Source organism: Haliaeetus albicilla, chromosome Z, assembly GCF_947461875.1.
Source record: "Haliaeetus albicilla chromosome Z, bHalAlb1.1, whole genome shotgun sequence".
Taxonomy (NCBI): domain Eukaryota; kingdom Metazoa; phylum Chordata; class Aves; order Accipitriformes; family Accipitridae; genus Haliaeetus; species Haliaeetus albicilla.
The window spans coordinates 18,478,294-18,498,353 of record NC_091516.1 but is presented as its reverse complement, the minus strand read 5'-3'; the positions used below and the strand labels follow the sequence as shown (position 1 = coordinate 18,498,353).

The following is a 20,060-nucleotide window of genomic DNA, read 5'->3' as shown; positions in this document are numbered from 1 at the left end:
CCACTTTCACTGAAAAGCTTCTTCTGAGTCTCCCTACTCAAACTCTCAAGAAGCCTAATCTCTACGCTGCATTTAGCACAGAGCCACTTTATACCTTTGCTTCTATGCTACTATTGACTTTGTAAACAACTCTTTTCCATCCTGGTGGACTATTCCTCCAATAACCTAAACAAGATGTTTTTCTTAACAGCAATCCTGTCTGCCATCTCAGGCAGGCAGGGGAAATCCAAGGACTACTCGAATACTACAAAGGGCAATGACAAAAACGGACAGCTATGCAGGCTTGGAAAAAGGAAGTTTAATTATCTCAGTTATGATCTTGTTTTGAAATACCATATCAAAGAGGAAGTCATATGTGTAGCCTAGAACTGGTACTAAGTTATATATGCAGTTGTGCTGCTGTAACTGACAGGGTACCCGAGGCAGATCAATTAAAGAATTAAGGTGAAAGTATGCAGATCAAGACCCAGCACAGAGAAGATACATCAGTTGATAACCTTTGAATTGAGAAAATCCTTGACCTTCTCTACATGGGACTGTGAGCCCATCTGTCTAGTAAATTTTGCTAATCACTTCCTACTTCCTTCATAGCTTTCCCTATTTGAGTCAAGAGCCTTTCAGCTTCTGCCCATTAGCAATTCTGTGAGGCAAGATGCACAACTAAATCTCCATGTTTTAGACTGTAGCCAGTCACCTGGAAGCACCAAGAATGTTAAGTTATCCCAGTGCACAGTTTGGCTTCCAGCATAACGGCAACCTTGTCTGAAGTATCAGAGATTGGGTAAGGTGAGCAATGACTAACTGAGCAGAGTCGGCTCGTACCCTGAAATGGCTTCCAGAGTATGTCTTATTCAAGACTGTCTTGACTGATGCAAGAAAATTTTTCACACTCTTGTGCTTTTTCCACCTTCGTCTCTCCAATGGGGGGCACAATTGTACAACTCAGCATTGTGGAAATCCTGGGAATACCTGACTCAACCAGCTTCCTCCCAGTGGAGGCAACTGGGACTCTGATCTTCTGTTCTTTTGCAGCAAGTGTCATACACATTTTCAGTGTTGGAAAACTGAACAGCCTTGTAGAGGTGAAGTTTGAGGTTTGTTGTAAAGAACCTGAACAATCCTTCATAAACTGTTACATAGGGGCAAGTAAAACAACTGATCCAGTAGTCTCTTCTGAAGTTAAACTGTTAAATCTATGTCAACAGCAAAATGTATGGGAAAGCAGAAGTCATTCCAATTCACAGCATATAGTAATCTTCATCCAGCTCAGTGAAATTCAGACTCTCATGTAAATAAGCTTCTCAGATGGGAATTCACCAGATTCTCCAAGTTTGCTGAATCAGATTCTGCTCCTGGCTTTGAGCATTTAACTAGTCCAGAAGCAGGCTCTATCTCTGACATCTTCCCCAATATATCAGCAAGGTCTACAGTTTGTGGTTTACATTTTACTTCACAACTGTTTAGGAGCATGAGGTCTATGCATGACGAACATACAGAAAATCAAAGTCTTTGTTTGCGTGGAGGTCTAAATATGTTGCTTTTGCTTAATAAACTTACAGCTGTCTTGCTGCCTCAGTTTTCTCACCAGTCTGAGACAGCTCCCTGGACTAGGGTTGCAATATTTTGGGGATGTAGCAAAGGATCCCTCAGCAGTTCATGGCTTCTTATACGAACTAGGAAATTCTTTGAGCACACAGTGCTTCATCTGACTTTACTATTCTCACAAAAATTCTGGGTCCCTTTTGAAACAAATGTTGTTGACCACCTGTTCCCTTTTCCCACCAAAAGCTTCTCCTTTCTCAGCGACATCCTCAGGTTTATATGTCTCTTCACTGATATCTGGCTTCTTTGTTCTGCCAGGTTTTACTTTACTACTCCATAAATACAAGGTGGAAAGAGTTATTTCACTGTTTGTCAACTTAGCATTTTGGTATAGCTGTTGCTGAGCTGGAGCATTGTTAAGACTGACAGTTGTCTATTTTAGATCTGGGGAGAGTATGTTCATCATCTTACCTGAAAAAAAAGTGGATTCCATACACAAATGCAGTCATCCAGTAGCACAGCAACCTTCTTGCTAGCAACATTTCCATTGCAATTAGGACTCCATTTCTGACTCGATAGACTGCCCACCCAACCGCAGAAAGCCCTGTCTTCGCCAGCTGAAAGTCATGTAATCATCTTGCCCCACTGCTTGAAAAACACATGTATGTAAGGAATGCACTTATACCTACTCTTCAAATTTCTACTGACTATGGTTTGTTTTATTTCCTTATGTCAAGTAGTTTCTAACCGAGACTTTGCATGAAAGAGATTCTACTTCTCACTTGGAAAAGCCCATTAAGGAAAGAGGGTTGTGAGTAAACAAACCTCAGCTGCAGAAAAAGGGCAGTAAACACAAAACCCAAAAGTAAATAGAGCTGAACTCAATTAATGTTTTTTTTCAAGTCAGCTTTTAACAATGTTCGCATGGTGCACTTAACCTGTGTCAGCTACTATTTACCATATGGCTGCATATTGAAGTTGAGTGAAATACTACAGTGTACTGGCTACAAAACAGCATTTCAGGGTACAATTGACAACATGCTGAGGAAAACCAGGATGTCTTGTCAAACCAGATGGCAGTCATTGTTCTGGGGCTATACTTTCAGGCCATGCTTTCATCAGAGTATAAGAAAAGTCAGATAATTACAAAGGATACAGAAGCTAATTTGAACAACAAATTTACAATCAAAGGTTACTTTTGGTTAGAAGGGACTTCTGGGGGTCACTTAGTTGACCCTCACCCCCACAGAAAGAAAAGCCTACTTTGAAGCTAGATCTGTTCCAGTAATGGTGATTCTTTACACTATAGAGATGGTTTGTAAAACTTTTCTCCTTTGCTATTTTGTGAAGTAGGAATGTATTGGTTTTGGTGGCAAGCAGCATGTTTCTGTCAGGTGAAGGAAGAAATTCTGTAAGAAAAGATGACTGCACCATTTCTTAAGAAAGGCATAGGATTTTGTTCATTGGCAATCCAAAACTCTAAAAGGCATTTCCAACTGCTCGCAGTTAGACATGGTCAGAATCAGCTGGTAGTTTTCTGGTATGCAGACATAAGTCTTGTAACTGGCCATTAGAAATTCCTCTTCCAATTCAGTCTTTTTCCAAAGATACTAACATTCTTGATATTAACTGTTGCTTTCCACCACGTCTGCGCTAGTGGAAATTAAGTAATTGAGTGGGTTTAGGCTGTTGCCAGTATGAAAGTGAATATGGTACAAAACAGAGGTAATCTTCCTCTCCTCTGTGCTCCTAATCACAGAGCAAACTGCAACTCACAGATACTAAAAATGTTGCTGTGGTAGAAAAGCCCAGATAAACCTACTGCAAGCCCTTAAAATCTATGGTAAATAGCAGAGGTGAGGAATGAGCAGGAAGACTCGTCACCCAACTTGCCAATTGCTCCTGTACTAAAATGGCAAATATCTCACTCACAGTAAAGCAGGACAGAGGATTACAAAAGTAGTGTTCCTTAGCCAGACAAGAAGAATTAAATACTTAAACCTATTTTTTTTACACATGCCTGTGAAAAATGGTCATCATTAAAATTCAGTGAACTATGTTTTTGATGACTATAAATCAGTGAGCAGATTCTTTGCACATCTGTTCATACAAACATTCCAACTTTAACTGAATCCCATACCTTTATACAGTACATTAACATGCTATTGCTCCTAGTTTGGACAAACATATGGAGCTGAATAGAGGAGGTACATATCAGAAAAGATAATGGAAGCTTCCTATGCAATGTATCCACTATGCCACTCTAAAATGCCAGTTGAGAGTGTCAGTAAGTTTTAAAGTCAATCCCTACAAACTTATCTTTATATTACATCTAAAAATATTGAATATTTCTTGGTCTAATAATATTGACTCACTGTAAACTCCAAAATTATTAAAAAAAAAACCCCAAAACCCAAACCCAAACTCTTCAAACATTTTTCAGGCAGTTTATCTGTATCTGAAAACTCTTACTTCAGCTGTTCCAAGATAACAGCGTGTAAAACAGTAGATGAAGCAGAAAGAACAGAGACTCATTGTATCACACACGTATCATATGCTCAGTGGTTTGCAGTAAAAAACAACTCACGCATGAATTCATAGACACATATAGACTGGCCAAGCTGCTGACAAGCTAACTTTCACACACTAAGATGTGACAATCATCCTGATTTATTTTGATTGCAGGTTATAAGTATCCAGTGAGAGTTGATAAAAATAGAAACTTGTAAACCAAGATACATTTCTGGGTATTCTTACGGTTATGACAGTAAATAGGACTATTGCCCCCTTCATATAAAAGGGAGTGGATAGGGCATAGGATTGTTGTGCAAGCTGAGCTGCCTCTGCCTGGGGATGCCAGGTGAAGTTTTTCAGTGTACAGCCCATTAAGAGGGAAAGCAGCGCAGTGTTTGCTATGCCTGTAAAATGAGCGGGAAATGCTGCCCACATGTGTTCTTTCCTGCCCACACCAAGGCAACATTTACTCAGCAGCATAAGATAATGTCAGGATGACTTTCATTTCAGTAAGGAACAATGATAATCACCATAATCTAATTTCAAAGGCTGCGATGTACTATTTGTGTTCATCCACATAAAATCAGTTTGAATTACTTCCATTTTATGATTATGAGGAAGAAAGAAACAGAAAAATGCAAAATGAAGTCCTTTCAGGAACACAGCAGGTTAGATTTTTCACCGTGGCTGACATAAGGGACTCATAGTTCCCAGTGGAGTACAAATCTGGTATGGGGAGAAATTGCATGACCTTATGCACTGACCCTAAACTATTGCTAGATGGTGCAAGCCAGGTCAATCCCCAAGCTGCTATTGCATCTGAAGCTAAGCAATGCTTCAAGAAGCTGCCTCTGATTCTCTGACATCTACTTGATCTGCCATGTCAGCAAGGACATAGCAAGCCTAGTGCAGATTTGTCTCAGCTGAATCCAATGGCTACAAATGAGTATTTAAAGGTACAATACTTAGGTATTAAAGTAGAGGTGATAACAGAGAGAGATTCATTTTTCTCTTCCACAGGTAAAATCAACAGCAGCCCTGCTATTTAAAATCAGCTGTCCTGGTGAAACAGAAGAGGGTGTGAATGCTGTCTTTCCGATCTCATAGCAGCACTGTAGGTCCACTTCGTGCTGGTGCAAATAGCTGCAAAGTGACACTGGAGAAGCAGCTCCCATCTAAATCCAGAGCAAGTGCTATGAAGAAAACCTTAACATTACTGATGCAATTATTTTTGTGAAACAGATAGCACTCTTTCAAGAGCACAGTAATGATAAAAGTAGTTTCCATGTGAACACTTTTCTTCAATCTTGTTTATGTGTATCTTAGGAGAAAACACAGCTCACCAGAGCCAATGCTCTTTGAAAATAATATGACAAATCCTATCCAGTGCCCTTGCTTCACTATCTGATGACTAAGATGCAAAGCTGTTTACTGCTGGGTGTTTTTTTCAAAACTGGCATGGTAGAAGCTACACCAAGCACAAACTGTATTCAGAGTTGAATGAGGCATTTTTAGGCATTCCAGTAACAGAAAGTAAAACAGATAAGTGCCTGGCATGGAAAAGACTCATTTTTTTTCCTTTGAGAAAAGTCAAAGTTACAGTTTAAAAATAATCAGTGAAGAAATCTGGCTGAGCTTCATTTTCACTTTTGCTTCCAAATTCCTCCTAAAGAAAATTCTGTTGAGTAATCAGTTTAAATGTAAAAGTTCTTAATGTCACCCAGTATAGCATCACAGGTCATTTTTTTTTTACCTGACTTACTTATGCAGTTTTACATAGACTGTGCATAAAAATTCTCTTCTGTGATATAATGTTGATTTACTGTTGGTGTTGGGGTTTTGTTTTTGTCTTGTCCTTTGATTTAACTTCAACCTCTTATTGATTTTGTTATATGAAATATCTTCCATATATTGCCATGCTGGTGGGTACTCATGGTAATTTCCAGTTTAATGTGTTGGAAAGCTTGGAAATGAGATACAGGCATGTAATGATGTCTCCACCTGAAAGATGACTGTTTAGACATAAGATAGCGTATGCAGCTTTCATTCAAATTCCCACAAGATGTTTGAATCCAAGCACCATTCCTGAGACTGGAACAGTTAATAAAGGCATTCTTAAACAAAAATTTCTTGAGTAAGTCCAGAAGTAAAGTGTATCAAAGGCACTCAGATAACCTCTTCACAATGGTAAACCACATTTCATGACAGCATAATTCTCAGTAACTTCAAGATATGGTTTCTGAAGAGGCATAGCTTTCCATTGCTGCAGTGCCAATAAATCCCCATGAGTTCACTGTTCATCCCAAAGCTAAAGTGCTGCAACTTTTCTTTGAAGTCCCCAAAAACACATACAAAATGTGCAAATTATGGCATGGGAGATGAATACTTTTCACAGACCCACACTCCCACTGTCTCTTGAAGCTGTGACAGTCGACAAGTATAAAGCCTCAGTTTGAGAGTTAAAATCATCTCCTTAAAGAAAGAAAATTGAATAGTATTATTTTAAAAATCTGCAATAATTTAAGCAAATAAATACCCTGATTTTAACAACTGAGTGGTAAAAGAGTGAAAGCCCTATCTTCATTGTATGAAAGCTTTTCTGGGCCATGCTGAAGTTACAATGGCTCCTTAAAGCTGCCGTTAATTACAGAGACATCCTGTTGCAATTTTTTTCAGAGGGAAGAGTTCTCTCTCTCTCTCTCTCTCATCTGTGGTCCAAATTCTGAATTTTCTATTACATCAAAGCTATCACTGACTATCAGCCACATAAATGAAATAACAGAACTGAAATCTGGTTAGATAGCATCCACAGGAATGCTTGTCAGTAAAATCTGTGCATCTGAATAAAAGTTTGCAGAACTGGGACTTCAGCAATGAGGTCAAATGTCCTACATCTTCAGTGCTGATACAGCTTGAGCTGTAAGTTAACATGATAACATGAACAATCCTTGTTCCTGTAACCAGGGCCGTATGGGTCATTTCCAAGGATCTCTGGTAAAGTTATCTGTGGCTTTCATGCTTCAACTACCTACTCATCATGGAAAAAAGGTTCTTTCCAGTGTTGCTTAAAAATATATGATGCGCAGAAATATAAATGTTTGTCATATGACTTACTGCACGCTGCACAAAGATTTTCAGTCATTAAAATGAAGAAGTAAAAGAAAACCACAAAAAGCAGCTACCTCTCCTTTAATTTCTTCATTTCAGTAAGTGCACAGACAAGGCTAGGGCCTACAAAGTGAAAAAAATCTACAGCAGTAATACACCAAGCCATGGGAAGCCACGCTGCACTCAGACAACTTGCACTGGAATTGTGTCCAGGCATGCACCAACGCTGTCCTCCAGATTGCTGCTTACCTTGGGCTTCTGTTCATTTGCACATGGCATAATTCCACTGAAGTTTCACACTATCACGTGAAAAATAAGAAGGGGCCTTTGACTACAGCAAGTGCTGATTTCTGAAGGTGAAAGTGTTTTTCTGAAAGTGTCATTTTGACTGTAATATCTACCGATAGCAATGAATTGGACAGCTATGGGTAAGATGCAAGCACTACAGTCTAAGGTGGCATGGGAATCAGTGAATTCATGCCCTATCTGTCCAATCCCTAGTTTTCATTTCACCTACGAAAGTTTTTTTAAGCTGGTGACTTCCTGATAGATCATTTTTTAGCAGTGAGAAATATGGGTGGCTTCTCAAGTAAATCTTGTCCTTGGGAAAGCCCAAAGCTGCCTATGCATCCAGAAACTGCTACGTATTGTTTCTTCAGGCCACTTGGTCAACTGCATCACAGTTTTGCTTCAGTTTTGCTCCTTGGGTGAGAATCATTCATATTCCTGGAGCACATTAGGCAGCCTCGGGGCTAGCCTCAATAGGCTGTGTTAGGGTCTGCTTGGACACCAAGGAAATACAGCTGAACCCAATACCATGGTACCTAACACTGGCCACAGCCTCTCTCCTGACAATACATTAACCTATCTGACTTTTATTTATAGGTGACAAAACTGATTTATATAAGTAGGTGTTTCAAGAGCTTTCTCATCATATTTCTTCATAGTTTTCTATGATGATTTCTTTTTTTCAGTTCAGTTTTAGTACAGGACAGTTATATGCATCCTGATACTTTTTTAGGCATTACCTTCCCTCTGCAATGTGAAAATTCCAGGATGTCTAGAAAAGTCACATACTCATAAGATGAGCAGTGGCTCAGTGGACGATCTAATATTCCAGATAAATGAGGTATTATTGTATTTGTTGTTAAAACCTGTGGCCTGAGCAGACTATTGCCACAAAAATCTTGATGCCTTCCAGAACAACCAGCTTTCTGTGTGTATCCTACTCAGTTGAGGCTGCTAGTTAGTATGCAGAGATGTATACCAAGCTATATATGCAAGCTATCTGTATCTCAGTAAAAGGGAACAAACATTTATAAATTTTTACATCGCCTGTGAGAAAGTCATAATGTTAGATACTGCATTTTTAGAAAATTGAAGAAAAGTTGAATTTAAATTCAAAACTAGCATCTATTTTGATGTAACATTATTATAGTTGCCATCTACAGATTTATAAAGACTTTAGCTGTAAGCAAGAAAAAGCTGTAAGCATAAATATAGAAAACCCTATGACTTACTGTTCTCATCTTTCAGGTTAGGGTTCAGTTTTCTTTTCCTCTCTGTTAAAGTAAATATATACAAATTTAGCTTAAGCATTTCTAGATTTGAAAGAAGCAATACAATTCAACAAACTTTTAGATTAAACTGAGCTTTAAGTTTATTATTAACTCATATCAAATTAATAAACTTCTCTACACTTTTCTTTTACAAATTTTGAACAAAATTCTGAAGTCCTTAATAGCAAGACTTTAATTTCATGAAAATAAATACATTTGTCTGAGTTTACTGGAGTCTATTCATAGGCAAGAAAAGACAAGAATAATAGCCTGTTTGCTTTATTACTTTTCCACTGTTGCACTTACAAACAAGGAAAGAAACACTATTTGTAATAGTCCAGTACAGCATACCATGTTAGTTATAGAGCCTTAATAGAGATCAAAAATAAAAATTCTGTGTCATAAGCCATAGCTACACTGTCTTTAGCCATGAAGAAAAACACTATTCAAACTATGTTTTTACATCCCTCCTTACCCAAGCCAAAGATTGTTTGTGTTCTTTACAGAATAGCAGCTGGTCAGATAAATAAATGTATCTTCCCCTATACCTGGTCTCATGTAAGTAACAAGGTGAGGAAAATAAAACCCAACTCAAAAATAAAACCCAACTCAAAATGAAATCCAAGATTTCATTTTAGAACAGAGCTCATCTAGAAATAAAATGTGACCAAAGTCACACAAGCATGCTTAGAGTCACTAAAATTTCCAAAAGCTCACTCACAGAAGAAATAAAGAATAAGTGAAAAGATACACTATCTGAAGTAAAATGTACCTCTTCTGGGTTGCCCATTCTTGAGTGATTTTCTCTTTTTAAAGATTATTAGTGCAGAGGGAAGGACAGCTACCATCACACATGTGGGGACAATAAATAAGATCGGGGATTTTTGTCCACTATACTGTGTACTCATTAAAGCTGTCAAAAACATGAAAAGAAAGTAAATTTATAACTTACAAAACAGGCATCATTTATGACGTTATCAGTTCTGATTCTCCAAAGTCTTGCTCTGACTGAACAAAAGATTCTTAAAATGTATCGGCACAGTGTTTTACACTTATTTTATGAATATTCTGCAATATTACTATAAGAAGCTTTACAAAAAATGAGTCAAATCTCTCATTTGTATGGCATTTGAGTAAGCACTACTGCAATTTATCTGTATCCCATCTGAAGAACAATTAATTAGAAGTCCAGATCAGGGAAGACACCCCTGCAGATTAAAGAATTTCCTCTGTACTGGCAGCCAAATAATGGGAGCTATCCTGAAACTAAAATATACAGAAAAATGGCAGACTGGTTTGTTGGACTGCAAGCTAGCTGAGGCTTCAAAGTCATAAATAATGCTGACTTGTTTCTTTTCCAGAGCACCAATATTACACTGTTTTCTAGAACCAAATTCCAGTGATGGATCATAGGACATGATGTGTGTAGAAATACTCTCTGTCTTGTGCAAGTCCAAGGTGATACAAACCTAAAATGGAAATGTGAGCTGAAGTTTCTCCATTCAGTTCTTTATTCCAGAACACGCAGCTGTAGTTCTCACTCATACTTGGTTTGAACGTCAGGATGCTGGTGACATTGTAAAGACCATCTGTGGTCAGCGTATAGGTAGTATTTGCAGATCCACTGAGATTGAAGTTCTTCTCATTTTGCCAGAAAACCTCTGCCAAAGGAAAGCCTTCTGACTGGCACATAAAAACAAACTTGTCTTCACCTGGTTTTCTCATTACTTGTGTGTTTATTCTTTTGTAAGATGCTGCATAAGAAGAAGTTGAGTGAAATTAGTTTATGCAACAATAGTAATCTTCCCACTTCACCTTCCCTTCTTCTCTTTAATGCCATATTTTGTCTATGGCTGTACCTGAGGTACACTTATTTGAAATAATGAAAAGTGTTTTGTCGAACAATTCAATATTCATTTCTCAATCTTCTCATGCCTACACTGACAGAACTTACTCCGCTACTTTATACAAGGCAGCAGTTGACGCTGAATTTATAATCTATCAATACAGAGGAAACAAGTGAAGTCTCATGGGACTCTATTTTCACTTTTTGAATATGCTGCTTCAAGAAATATGTTGGTTTTAATGTTTGTTTTATCACAGCTTATAAACAAGTGTGATATCATCATATTAGAACAAAATGAACTTAGAATTTCTCTAAGGACAGTTCAGAGGAACCAATGTGGGTCTTAAAAATGGCTGTATCTATTTTTGTATTTGACAAAGCTCGTTATTTAAATGCCTAGGTTGGAAATGAATGCTGCCTTATATCACACAGACATACTGCAGTTAGTGGGAAACACCAGAGGCCTTTCAAAGAACTGATTTATCATGCTATCCAGTAACGTATGCCTTTATTACTAATGTCCATTTGGCTTCGATGAACACAGAAAAATCAGGCTTCTTTGCTCTGACAGCTGCCATCACTTGGAGAATTCCCAGCCACTTGGGTCTTTGCAGCAAGGCTACTAAGTAAATTAAAGCGCCTCTGGGAAACTTTTGGGAATGGCCAGAGGTGGCCCAACAGGGCAGGGGGTCAAATGAGAGGTGGGGGCACTGCAGAAGAGGGTGTGGGAAGAAGGAAGAGGGATGACGGGCAGAGGGGGAGCATTTGCTCTCCCTCTCTGGCACAGGCTGCTCCTGGAGAAGCTCAGCTGGCTGTTGAAGCAAAGACCAGCCAGCACCAAGGCAACCGCTTTGGTTCACCTGGAGGCTGAGCACCGGGTCCTGGTGAGAGAATTAGCAACAAATTCCTCCAAATTACTCAATTTCTACAAGCCTGTAGGAATTTAGTAGAGACATCTCAATGAATGTATACTTACATTCAACTCGGCCACTAACCTTTTACTTCCAAAGTAATGTACTTGTAGTCCACGCCCTGGTAGTCAATGAGACAAAGGTATGATCCCGCATCTGTGATCTTCACGCTGGTGATCTGAAGGAGAGCTCGTCCCAATTTCAGTTCACTGTGCAGAAGTGTTGCTCTTCCTATGTAATCATGATGTTGGGATAGAGAGAAAGCCTTCCCATTGCGGAGCGTGTACACCTCTTTTGATTTCGACTGGCCCTGCCTTTTTTGCTCCCAAACAACAGTCAGGAGTCCTAGGTTTAATGAGCCGTTCACAGGGAATCTGCATTCCATGGTCACATTGCTACCATACTCCACAATGTACAGCTGTTGGGGAACTTCAACTGTAAATAAAGCTACAGCAGGAAAAGAAAACAGTTTCATTTTTTGTATTAAAATACGCTCTGATTTTCCTTACATTTGTGCGAAAAGGTGTCACGTAGTCAGCCATATAGTTACTGGTTTGACTAAAAGTTTTACACATTTTTTTTCCTACTCACACTAACATTTTTACTATGTCAGTCGTAATTTATAGTGAATCATATATATTCTGTATAGATTACGGAGTCTGAAAGACAAGGACAAAACAAGCAAGGGTTTTTTTTACATTTTAGAAATAACTTAAGGCTGAGTCAGTGAATACACAGGGAGCACTTCTATGAAACTATGAAGCTTAGGACATATATGTCCTAAGATTCTAGTAAAAGCAACAGTTAATTGTGGAAACAGTAAATCTAATTTCATCATCCTTCACAAAGAGAAAATCCAGTGTAACCCCTGTGAAACAGAGCTGCATTGGATAAGCAGGTGTAACATGGAAGAATTGCTATGTAGCAATTACAATCTTCCACAAGCCTGGGACCATGTGAGTATCATTTGATCCAATGCATCTTTTCAGATACATGCAGCAGTTGTTACAGAAAGTATATCAAACTAATCTTTTTAGCCATTCACCAAATCTGAAATTCATACTGTTTTGAAAAGTTTACCATTTTGAAGTGTAATTCATAAAGGAGAGTTATTTATGATACATCATTCAACATACCTTCTTACTACTTTCTATATTGGATGTACCATATATTGGTAGATTTAGTTCAGAAGCACTTGGAAGTATTCATAGTGACATTCAAAAGAGAAGTTCAGGCAACTGTTTATGCATCCCTTTTATTTCATATGTTTGTGAAATACTTACAGGGAAGGCTTCAATTCCTTTTAGCAATGTTTGTTTATTCACTTTAATACAACCGTGATGAGGGAAAAAATAATATGAGAAATTGCTAAGCCCCTCCCTTCTGGGTTTTGGCCAAGCTGCTCCTGCTACAGGCGTGGGCAGGTAATACGTGTGTTTTTACTTCACTCTGCCTCTATATGCAACTGAGGTTGCTCTACTTTACAATTGGCTTAGGTTGCTTTGGTCACCCTCCCTCTTGTAGCTGTGCCTGATGATGCTGGACGCCTCAACTGCCAATACACTATGCTTTAAAGAAGCCTGGCTGCGGAAAGTGACAGGCATCTGTCCTGTGCTCAATTCGTACACAGTGCCTTCTGTGAGATGTTGCAAAGCAGCGGCTCCAGACGTCACTGGCTATTGGTGCAACTGGCACTGGAGGTGCTGAAGCCCACGCACTGCGGGCGTGGTGGTATTTGCTGCATTGGTTCTGCTGGTGGAATTGAAAGGCAGTTTCGCTCTCACCTGAAACCATGGAGAGCTGTGTTTCCAGCAGCAGCATTGGTAGGATCTGCAACATTTTCTCAGGTGGATCTGAAACAAAAGTAGTATTGCATCAGAACTTGCAACAACCACCTTCTCCTGCTGAGGTGGATTAGAGCCATGCTAGCCTTCAAAACCCATCGCAGCTAAATATCAGCAAAACTAAAAACAGACATAAGGCTACCACTAGAAACAAGGAAAATCCTGATTAAAACCACCTGTGCACACACATGGAATACAAACCACTGACCTGTGGCAATGAAGAGAAATAAAGCATTTCCACAACTTCACCCATAAGGCTTTCAGGATCTGTAGCTTGCAGGCAGTCTTAAATAGCCTGATGAGACAGCATTTTTACAGCAACTTCACATTGAAACTCTACCCCTGAATAATAAAAATCAATTGCAGTTGGCTTCTCACATGTGGGAGAGCTTCATAAACATGCACAAGCAGACTTTTTTAACTGTCTGCACTGACACCTGATCTAGTTTACAGGATCGCTAACCCCAATTTTGTTTCAACTCTACTTTGCATACGTTTTTGAGGATACTTATTGTCCAAGTTCTTTAACCTCAAGACCAGCAGATGCCTGGAACTCAGTGTGAGGTACTGGAAATCTCAGAGTAGGTAAATTAAAGTTCGCTTCAGAATGGATTAGGTATAAACAATTACTGCTGCTAATTCTTTCACTTTGCACATGGCAGTGCCTGACATGTACAAAGTACCTTCTATTACTGACAGTAAACCAACTGTTCTGAAATAATGCAGAAGGAGAAAGTCCAGTTTTAGAGTGAGTATCTTCCTGTTCCAGTAATAACCAAACTATTGTTTGTACTTTTGTATACAGATCAACATAACTAAAAAGCAAAAAACAAAAACCAGGGACAACATTTAAAATGAAACTGATGAAATAATAGAAAAGAAGGAAGAATTACTTTGAATAAAGCATGCCAGCATACAGTATAATCTGAAAAATTAGTGAAGGAGATCGGGAAATAATCATAAGGAAGTAAAGAACAGAAGGAGCAATTTTAGACTTCCCCAGAGCTAGCCTTACTGGAGAGGGTTTTAAATTTTACTTCCCCATTCATTTGTGGCTCAGCTTGAAACATTCTGGCTGTAATTTTCTCAGGTGCCGCATTTCTCTGACTGCTTCTATCTTTGAGCTCTCAGTACCTCAGAAAGACAGGCTCAAGCTTTAGCAAAATTAGCAGCCAAGATCAGAGGGCTTTTCCTAGAAATTATCTTTTGATGTCACAGCTAAAGGTGATGTTTATGTTACAATAAAGGTAGATATGCAAACTACAGTAAGCAGACTTACTACATATGAATGAAAGCTAATTACGTGTATCACAGGACTGAGTTGCCACTACTTAATCTGTGATAAATCATACCATAAATACACATACCATACATACTTATGGTACACATATCATAAATAAATAGAAGAACCCAAACAGGGAAACATTTGCATTTGTGATACTGAAAGCAGAGTCATGGAATGCTTGTGGTGATCAGCAAGGATCTGTATTAGAAGGATCAAGTATCTATCAGCAAGGATGTGTACTAGAAGCCATCCTTCTTTATTTCCATGATCTTACTAGTGGACATCAACCTGTTGCACAACCTCAGTGCAATCTACCCATGCAAATTAATCATGTTGCTCTGCCAGGCATCCTGACATACTTCTATAAGGAAGGTCTGTACCAGCGTCTGAAATGTTATTTCTTCCAAGCTTGCAGTACCGACCATTCACGCTGTTACAGAATAGCCCTCATTTTCTCCCTACCTTTTGTAAAACACATACCATCCCCTACTCTGCAGTAGTCCTTGTACACAACTATCGTAACACATTCATGCACAGCACTGTCTTTTTTTTCCTTTAAGCAAAAGGTCATTTCTAAAGCATATTCATCATCTGTCTGTTACAACTTCACAGTGATATAACAAAGGAACACTGCACCATAAAAATCAGCACTCAGTGGTTCTGGCAGCAAAGTCAGGAATTGAAATCCACATCTAAGAACATGAAGTCGCATGACATTTCAACAGCAATTCAGATCCTGTCAGTAAATGAATTTCCCAGACCGACCTGCAGAAGAAAAGGCAAGTTTTCACACGGTGCTGTGTAATTATGAAAATGAAGCTGAATAAACCTTTGAGGGTTGAGGTGATGAAAACCATAGCATCAGACATCTGAAAACCATCATGGCTTTTTATGAGTTGTAATAGTTCCAGTGAGGATGTAGGGACCAAGACTAAAAATTTGAATGGCAACAATGAACACAAAGGCATGACAATGTGAATGGAGAAAGGGAGGAATATAATCTCTTTTAATACAGCTTTTTTATTTTACTGAAAGTACTAAGCTGAAACCCACACTTGACTTTCTGTGGCCCAAAAGGAACATATTCTGATAAGTTTTCTTAGTGAATGCTGACTGATATCCAGAGGGCAATGATAATAAATTGCTAAAATTCCCCAAAGGTCAAAACAGCACTATGTATAGTTTTCCTCCTTTTGATTCAGTTGATCATGTCTATGACACTAGTCCTGGCCCCAGCTTACACATCCACAAGGATTATAACACTCATCTTCAAAAATAAGGTCATTTTTTGCCAATGCAATGCACCAGTCCACATAAAATCTCAAGTTGTTGCCAAACATCCTCCTGGTAAAGAGTGAGAAAGATATTTCTTGTTCCCTCAGAAAATTTAGACTTGGCATTCCCATTTCAAACTGCACAAGCTCTATGCTCCAGGCCACAATATTGGTTTCAACATATTATTCCATTTTCCATATATAGACTTAATTCAGTTCTACAGACAGAAGTGAAGAGATGCTTGTCCTAACAGAGCTGTATATTATAAAGATGATCTCAGGAGGTAAAAGTGGTGGCAAAAGGGGAACATCAGACCCTGCTATACGCTTAAATCATGGAGCTCTTGAGCAAAAGCTGGGATACTTCTTTTAAGTAGCCGTGCTTTGTATAGATCTCTTTGGCATGTGTTTATTGTTATGGCTACTGGATCTTACCTTTGGGGAACACTTGGGTTGTGAACCAACACTGAGTTGACAAGGGAGGTTGGCACCAATCTGGTCAGAATTGTTAATGATTTCTCAGTTAGTAACAACTCCCACAGTGTTGACAATAATGAAGAGTTTGCAAGAAGCTTTGTAAGCAAAGGAACATGGAAATCACAGAGTATTGTGCAATCTACTTCTTAGTAATAAAGATTGAAACCCACATATGAATAATGTGAACTGTGAATTCAATTCTATTCCTTTCATCTGTGTATCTGAAAGATCATAGTTCTTTTCTTAAATAAAAGGAGCATCTTAGTATAAGACCATAGTACAAGACCCTTTGACACCACCTTGGGTTAGTAGCCTTGCTATGAGTGTCCCTGCTCATTGCAGGGGAGTTGGACTAGATAACCTTTAAAGATTCTTTCCAACCCAAACCATTCTTTGATTCTATGATTGCTGCCAACACAAGGATAACAAATGATCCTGTGCTAGATGAATCTTTCTTCTGCCATCTACTAAACGAACACAACCAGAGGCACAGTCTCTGATTCAGGGATATTATAGCTTAACAAAACGTTGATAACCCTTTCCTGGAAACATCATTTCAGCTATTAAAATATTTGTATTCCAGCAAATGGATGATTAAGAACAGTAAACTCATTTAGCATTTACATAATGACAATTAGCAGCAGTAAGCAAGGAGAGTTTTGTAGACCAAGAGCGTATCTTCCACTAGAATAATCAGAACTGTTGAAAAATCTAAACAAGCGTCCAAGCACACCAGCTCTTCTCCAGGTTTAAAGCAGAAGTCAAACATACATAGAAGTTCACAATAATCACTCAGACTTCAGTCTGAAAGATTAAAGGATTAAAGGACTAAGGAAAGGGTACTTGGTCCTGTTAAAGTTAAGTAGGTGTTGTAGACAGACCCTTGTTTGTATTGCATTTCCCTGCAGACCAAGTTAGCATGTTGGCAGCCCTTAGGATGTGATCATCCTCAGTTTTAGCAGGTATAACACAGGTGCTCTTACAAAGTTCCTGAAAGAAAGCAGGGACATTGCACTCCACAGCTGGGAGCTGGGAGGAGGACGGTAACATCACCAGGCTGGCCAGGTAGCCTGTGTCCACCTCCACACCAACTGTCAAGTGCACTTTAGCAAACCAGGTATTGCAAGTGATCTGAAAGACTGGTGAGGAATCATGAGCTGACAGACTTTGTTATAGACTTGAAACAGCAATGTTGCAATTGATTTGTTCATTCCTACATTCAACATTTTTGCTTTGCTACTAACATACTCTATAACATTACACAGGTCAGCTCAGATCACTCTTTTCTTATTCCCTCGCCTTCTACAGCCTTTGTATTTTTGTACTGCAAAGGTGGTGCCTGCACAAAGCACAAAAAAACCCCAGTGCCCTCTGGAAATATCCCAGGAAGACAAAGTCACCTGAATACCAGAAGCAAACAAGCTGTGTTAACATGGCATGCTACCTGGCTCCATTTGGCCAAAAGAAAGCATCAGAGCAATAACAGGCTAATGTGACTGTACTGTTTCTCATGCCTAAGCTAGTTTGTTTGGGGGTAATTCAGATCTTTGTGCATGAAACTGAGTTTTATGCTCATTTTTTTGGAAAACAGGCTATTTTCTCATACATATATGTACACTGCAAAAGATTGCAGGGTCCCAGTCGCTGTTTGCTTGCTTTGTCTTTCTCTGTTACTGAAACTCCTTTGTCTTCTGTGCATCTTGCAGTTTCAAAAGCTACCTTCCAATACTCTCACATGTGCAAAAAGACACAAACTTTTCAGCATCCTCATGAAAGACTAAACTGATTTTCCTTCCAGTTTAAAAAAAAAAAAAAAAAAAAATTTAAAAAAAGGTTTAAAAATCCTAGGTCAGAAAATAAACAACAAAAAAGGCAGCATTAGATCCTTATACAAACTACATCTGTTCTAGATCTCACCATTTTGTTTCCATTTCAAGGATTTCATAAAAAAACTAGCAGTGCATATTAAAATTTGTCCAAAGTCTGTTTCTCAGGCCTGTCTCAGTATGTTCCGTGGACATAAGTCTTCTGCCCACTTTCTCTCCAACCCACTTCACCCACACACCCTCTCACCTGCTGTTCCTTCTCTGCTGTTGCACCCTTATTGCCGTCCCTTGTTGTCCACCTCACTATACATTCAAGCTGCTGTTCGGTCCATTGCTTTATATCTGATGTTCACATCACCTGTGACAGCCTATTTGCATTGTTTCAGTCTGGTCTCCATCTCACTTCAGCTTTCAGGTGAAGAGATATAATTTCTCACTTCCTTCTTTGCTCATCCTTGCTGTGAATTTTTACTTTCTCTGCATTGTTTAACTGTCACCTGTTATATCTTTTTCACTGTCACTTTTTTTGTTCAATATCAAATACATTAATTCTAACACAACCTCGAATAAATTTTTTTTCCATAGATGTTTGGATAAGATTGGGTTCAAATTTTGTTACAGAAAATGTCATTACATTTAAAATGCAGCTGTGTATTCTAGAGAACACACACCTTTCAGCTCTTAGCAGCAGCACTGAACAATACAGGCTAATGCTTTGGCATGATACACTGCAAATTTTCTCTGATATCACCACCTTCTACAGAAAGAAAGACTTTTCAGGGAAGCACAAGAAATTGTCCTCTTCCTAGCCTGTGCTCCTCCTGGGAATGCAGAAGGTGAAAGTCCCCAGACTTGCAGAACAGCCTACCATCTGCAGGTAGGGGTTTAATAACAACTAAAAGAAAGTAAGCAGGAACATATAGATACAAATTCATACAGATTTTTTTCTCCATACAATTCTTCCCTGAAATTCAGAATTAAAGATTTATGAACAGCAACATCCCAATGCATAATGTGAAGAGGCTCACTAGCACCACTCTTCTGCCTTTGCCCATGACAGAAGATCGAGTTGCAAGACAGGTTCAGCTTCTAAAACTCTTTATTCCTCAGGGTTTGAAGCTATAGGGACCCGTGGTTTAGGATCTGGGACTTATGCAATCTCTGGTTCTGAATCAGAGTCCACTCCCCACAAATAATTTGAAAATAAATGTAATTTAAGCAAATCTTAAGAATATAGGAAAAAAATCTGCAATCCATTAGTCAGAAATAGCGTAAATATCGATTTGCATTTTAGCAGCATTATACTCACATCAGATCTTCATGCAGTCATTGGAAGAATCAGGTTCATAAACCAGCTAAGATTTTCAAAGTTTTAATAAAGTAGTTCTATCCTATTTGCGTGATAGCAGAAACTATCCAACTCTCATGATCAGTTTAAAACATGCACCGATAGCACAGCTTGTAGGCTGATCTTATTCTGGCTTTCTGTCATAAAACAATTGTGTTAAAAGGAAACCACCAAGCTTCTTAGGAATTTGTGAGCAGTTCCAGTTTCATTTTGATGTTTCATGCTGACCATACACTTGAGTTCAGTGCTCTGCACTGCTAGACAAGTGCATCCAAACAAGTTTATTCAAAACGCTATCTAAAATTTATATGCTCAAATTCTGCTTTTAATTACACCCATAATTTTTTGCTATATTTATACCCATGTAGAGCAGTATACAGCCTTGGCATCTGAACTTGCATTTACTAGGACTGTTCTGCATTCATAGAACTATTAAGTTACATTTTCTTAGTTTTCATCAGATTAATTTTACAAGAATCCCTTAATGATTACCTAACATTTGCAGAACACATGCCCTGTTCATTTT

At 38.7% G+C, this 20,060-nt stretch overlaps 1 protein-coding gene across 1 annotated transcript; it reads right to left on the bottom strand.

The window, feature by feature from the left end:
• Positions 1 to 4,192: 4,192 nt before the first annotated feature.
• On the bottom strand, positions 4,193 to 19,645 carry LOC104312561 (programmed cell death 1 ligand 2). Its single transcript, XM_069775939.1, has 7 exons — positions 19,496 to 19,645; positions 13,265 to 13,333; positions 11,565 to 11,927; positions 10,193 to 10,477; positions 9,496 to 9,636; positions 8,685 to 8,726; positions 4,193 to 6,528 (listed from the first exon to the last, which is right to left on the bottom strand). The coding sequence occupies exons 2-7, from the start codon at positions 13,317 to 13,319 to the stop codon at positions 6,446 to 6,448; spliced, it is 969 nt and encodes a 322-aa protein (XP_069632040.1). The 5' UTR covers positions 13,320 to 13,333; positions 19,496 to 19,645; the 3' UTR covers positions 4,193 to 6,445.
• Positions 19,646 to 20,060: the final 415 nt, after the last annotated feature.

Bases quoted from the DNA above. Each gene is read 5' to 3' on its own strand.
- LOC104312561 (XM_069775939.1), bottom strand. From the start codon at position 13,319: ATGTTGCAGATCCTACCAATGCTGCTGCTGGAAACACAGCTCTCCATG. The intron at 9,637-10,192 runs GTTTGTATCACC...TGTTTTTGACAG, and splicing joins AGCTCACATTTCCATTTTAG to CTTTAATGAGTACACAGTAT. The intron at 8,727-9,495 runs GTACATTTTACT...TTACTTTAACAG, and splicing joins GAATGGGCAACCCAGAAGAG to AGAGGAAAAGAAAACTGAAC.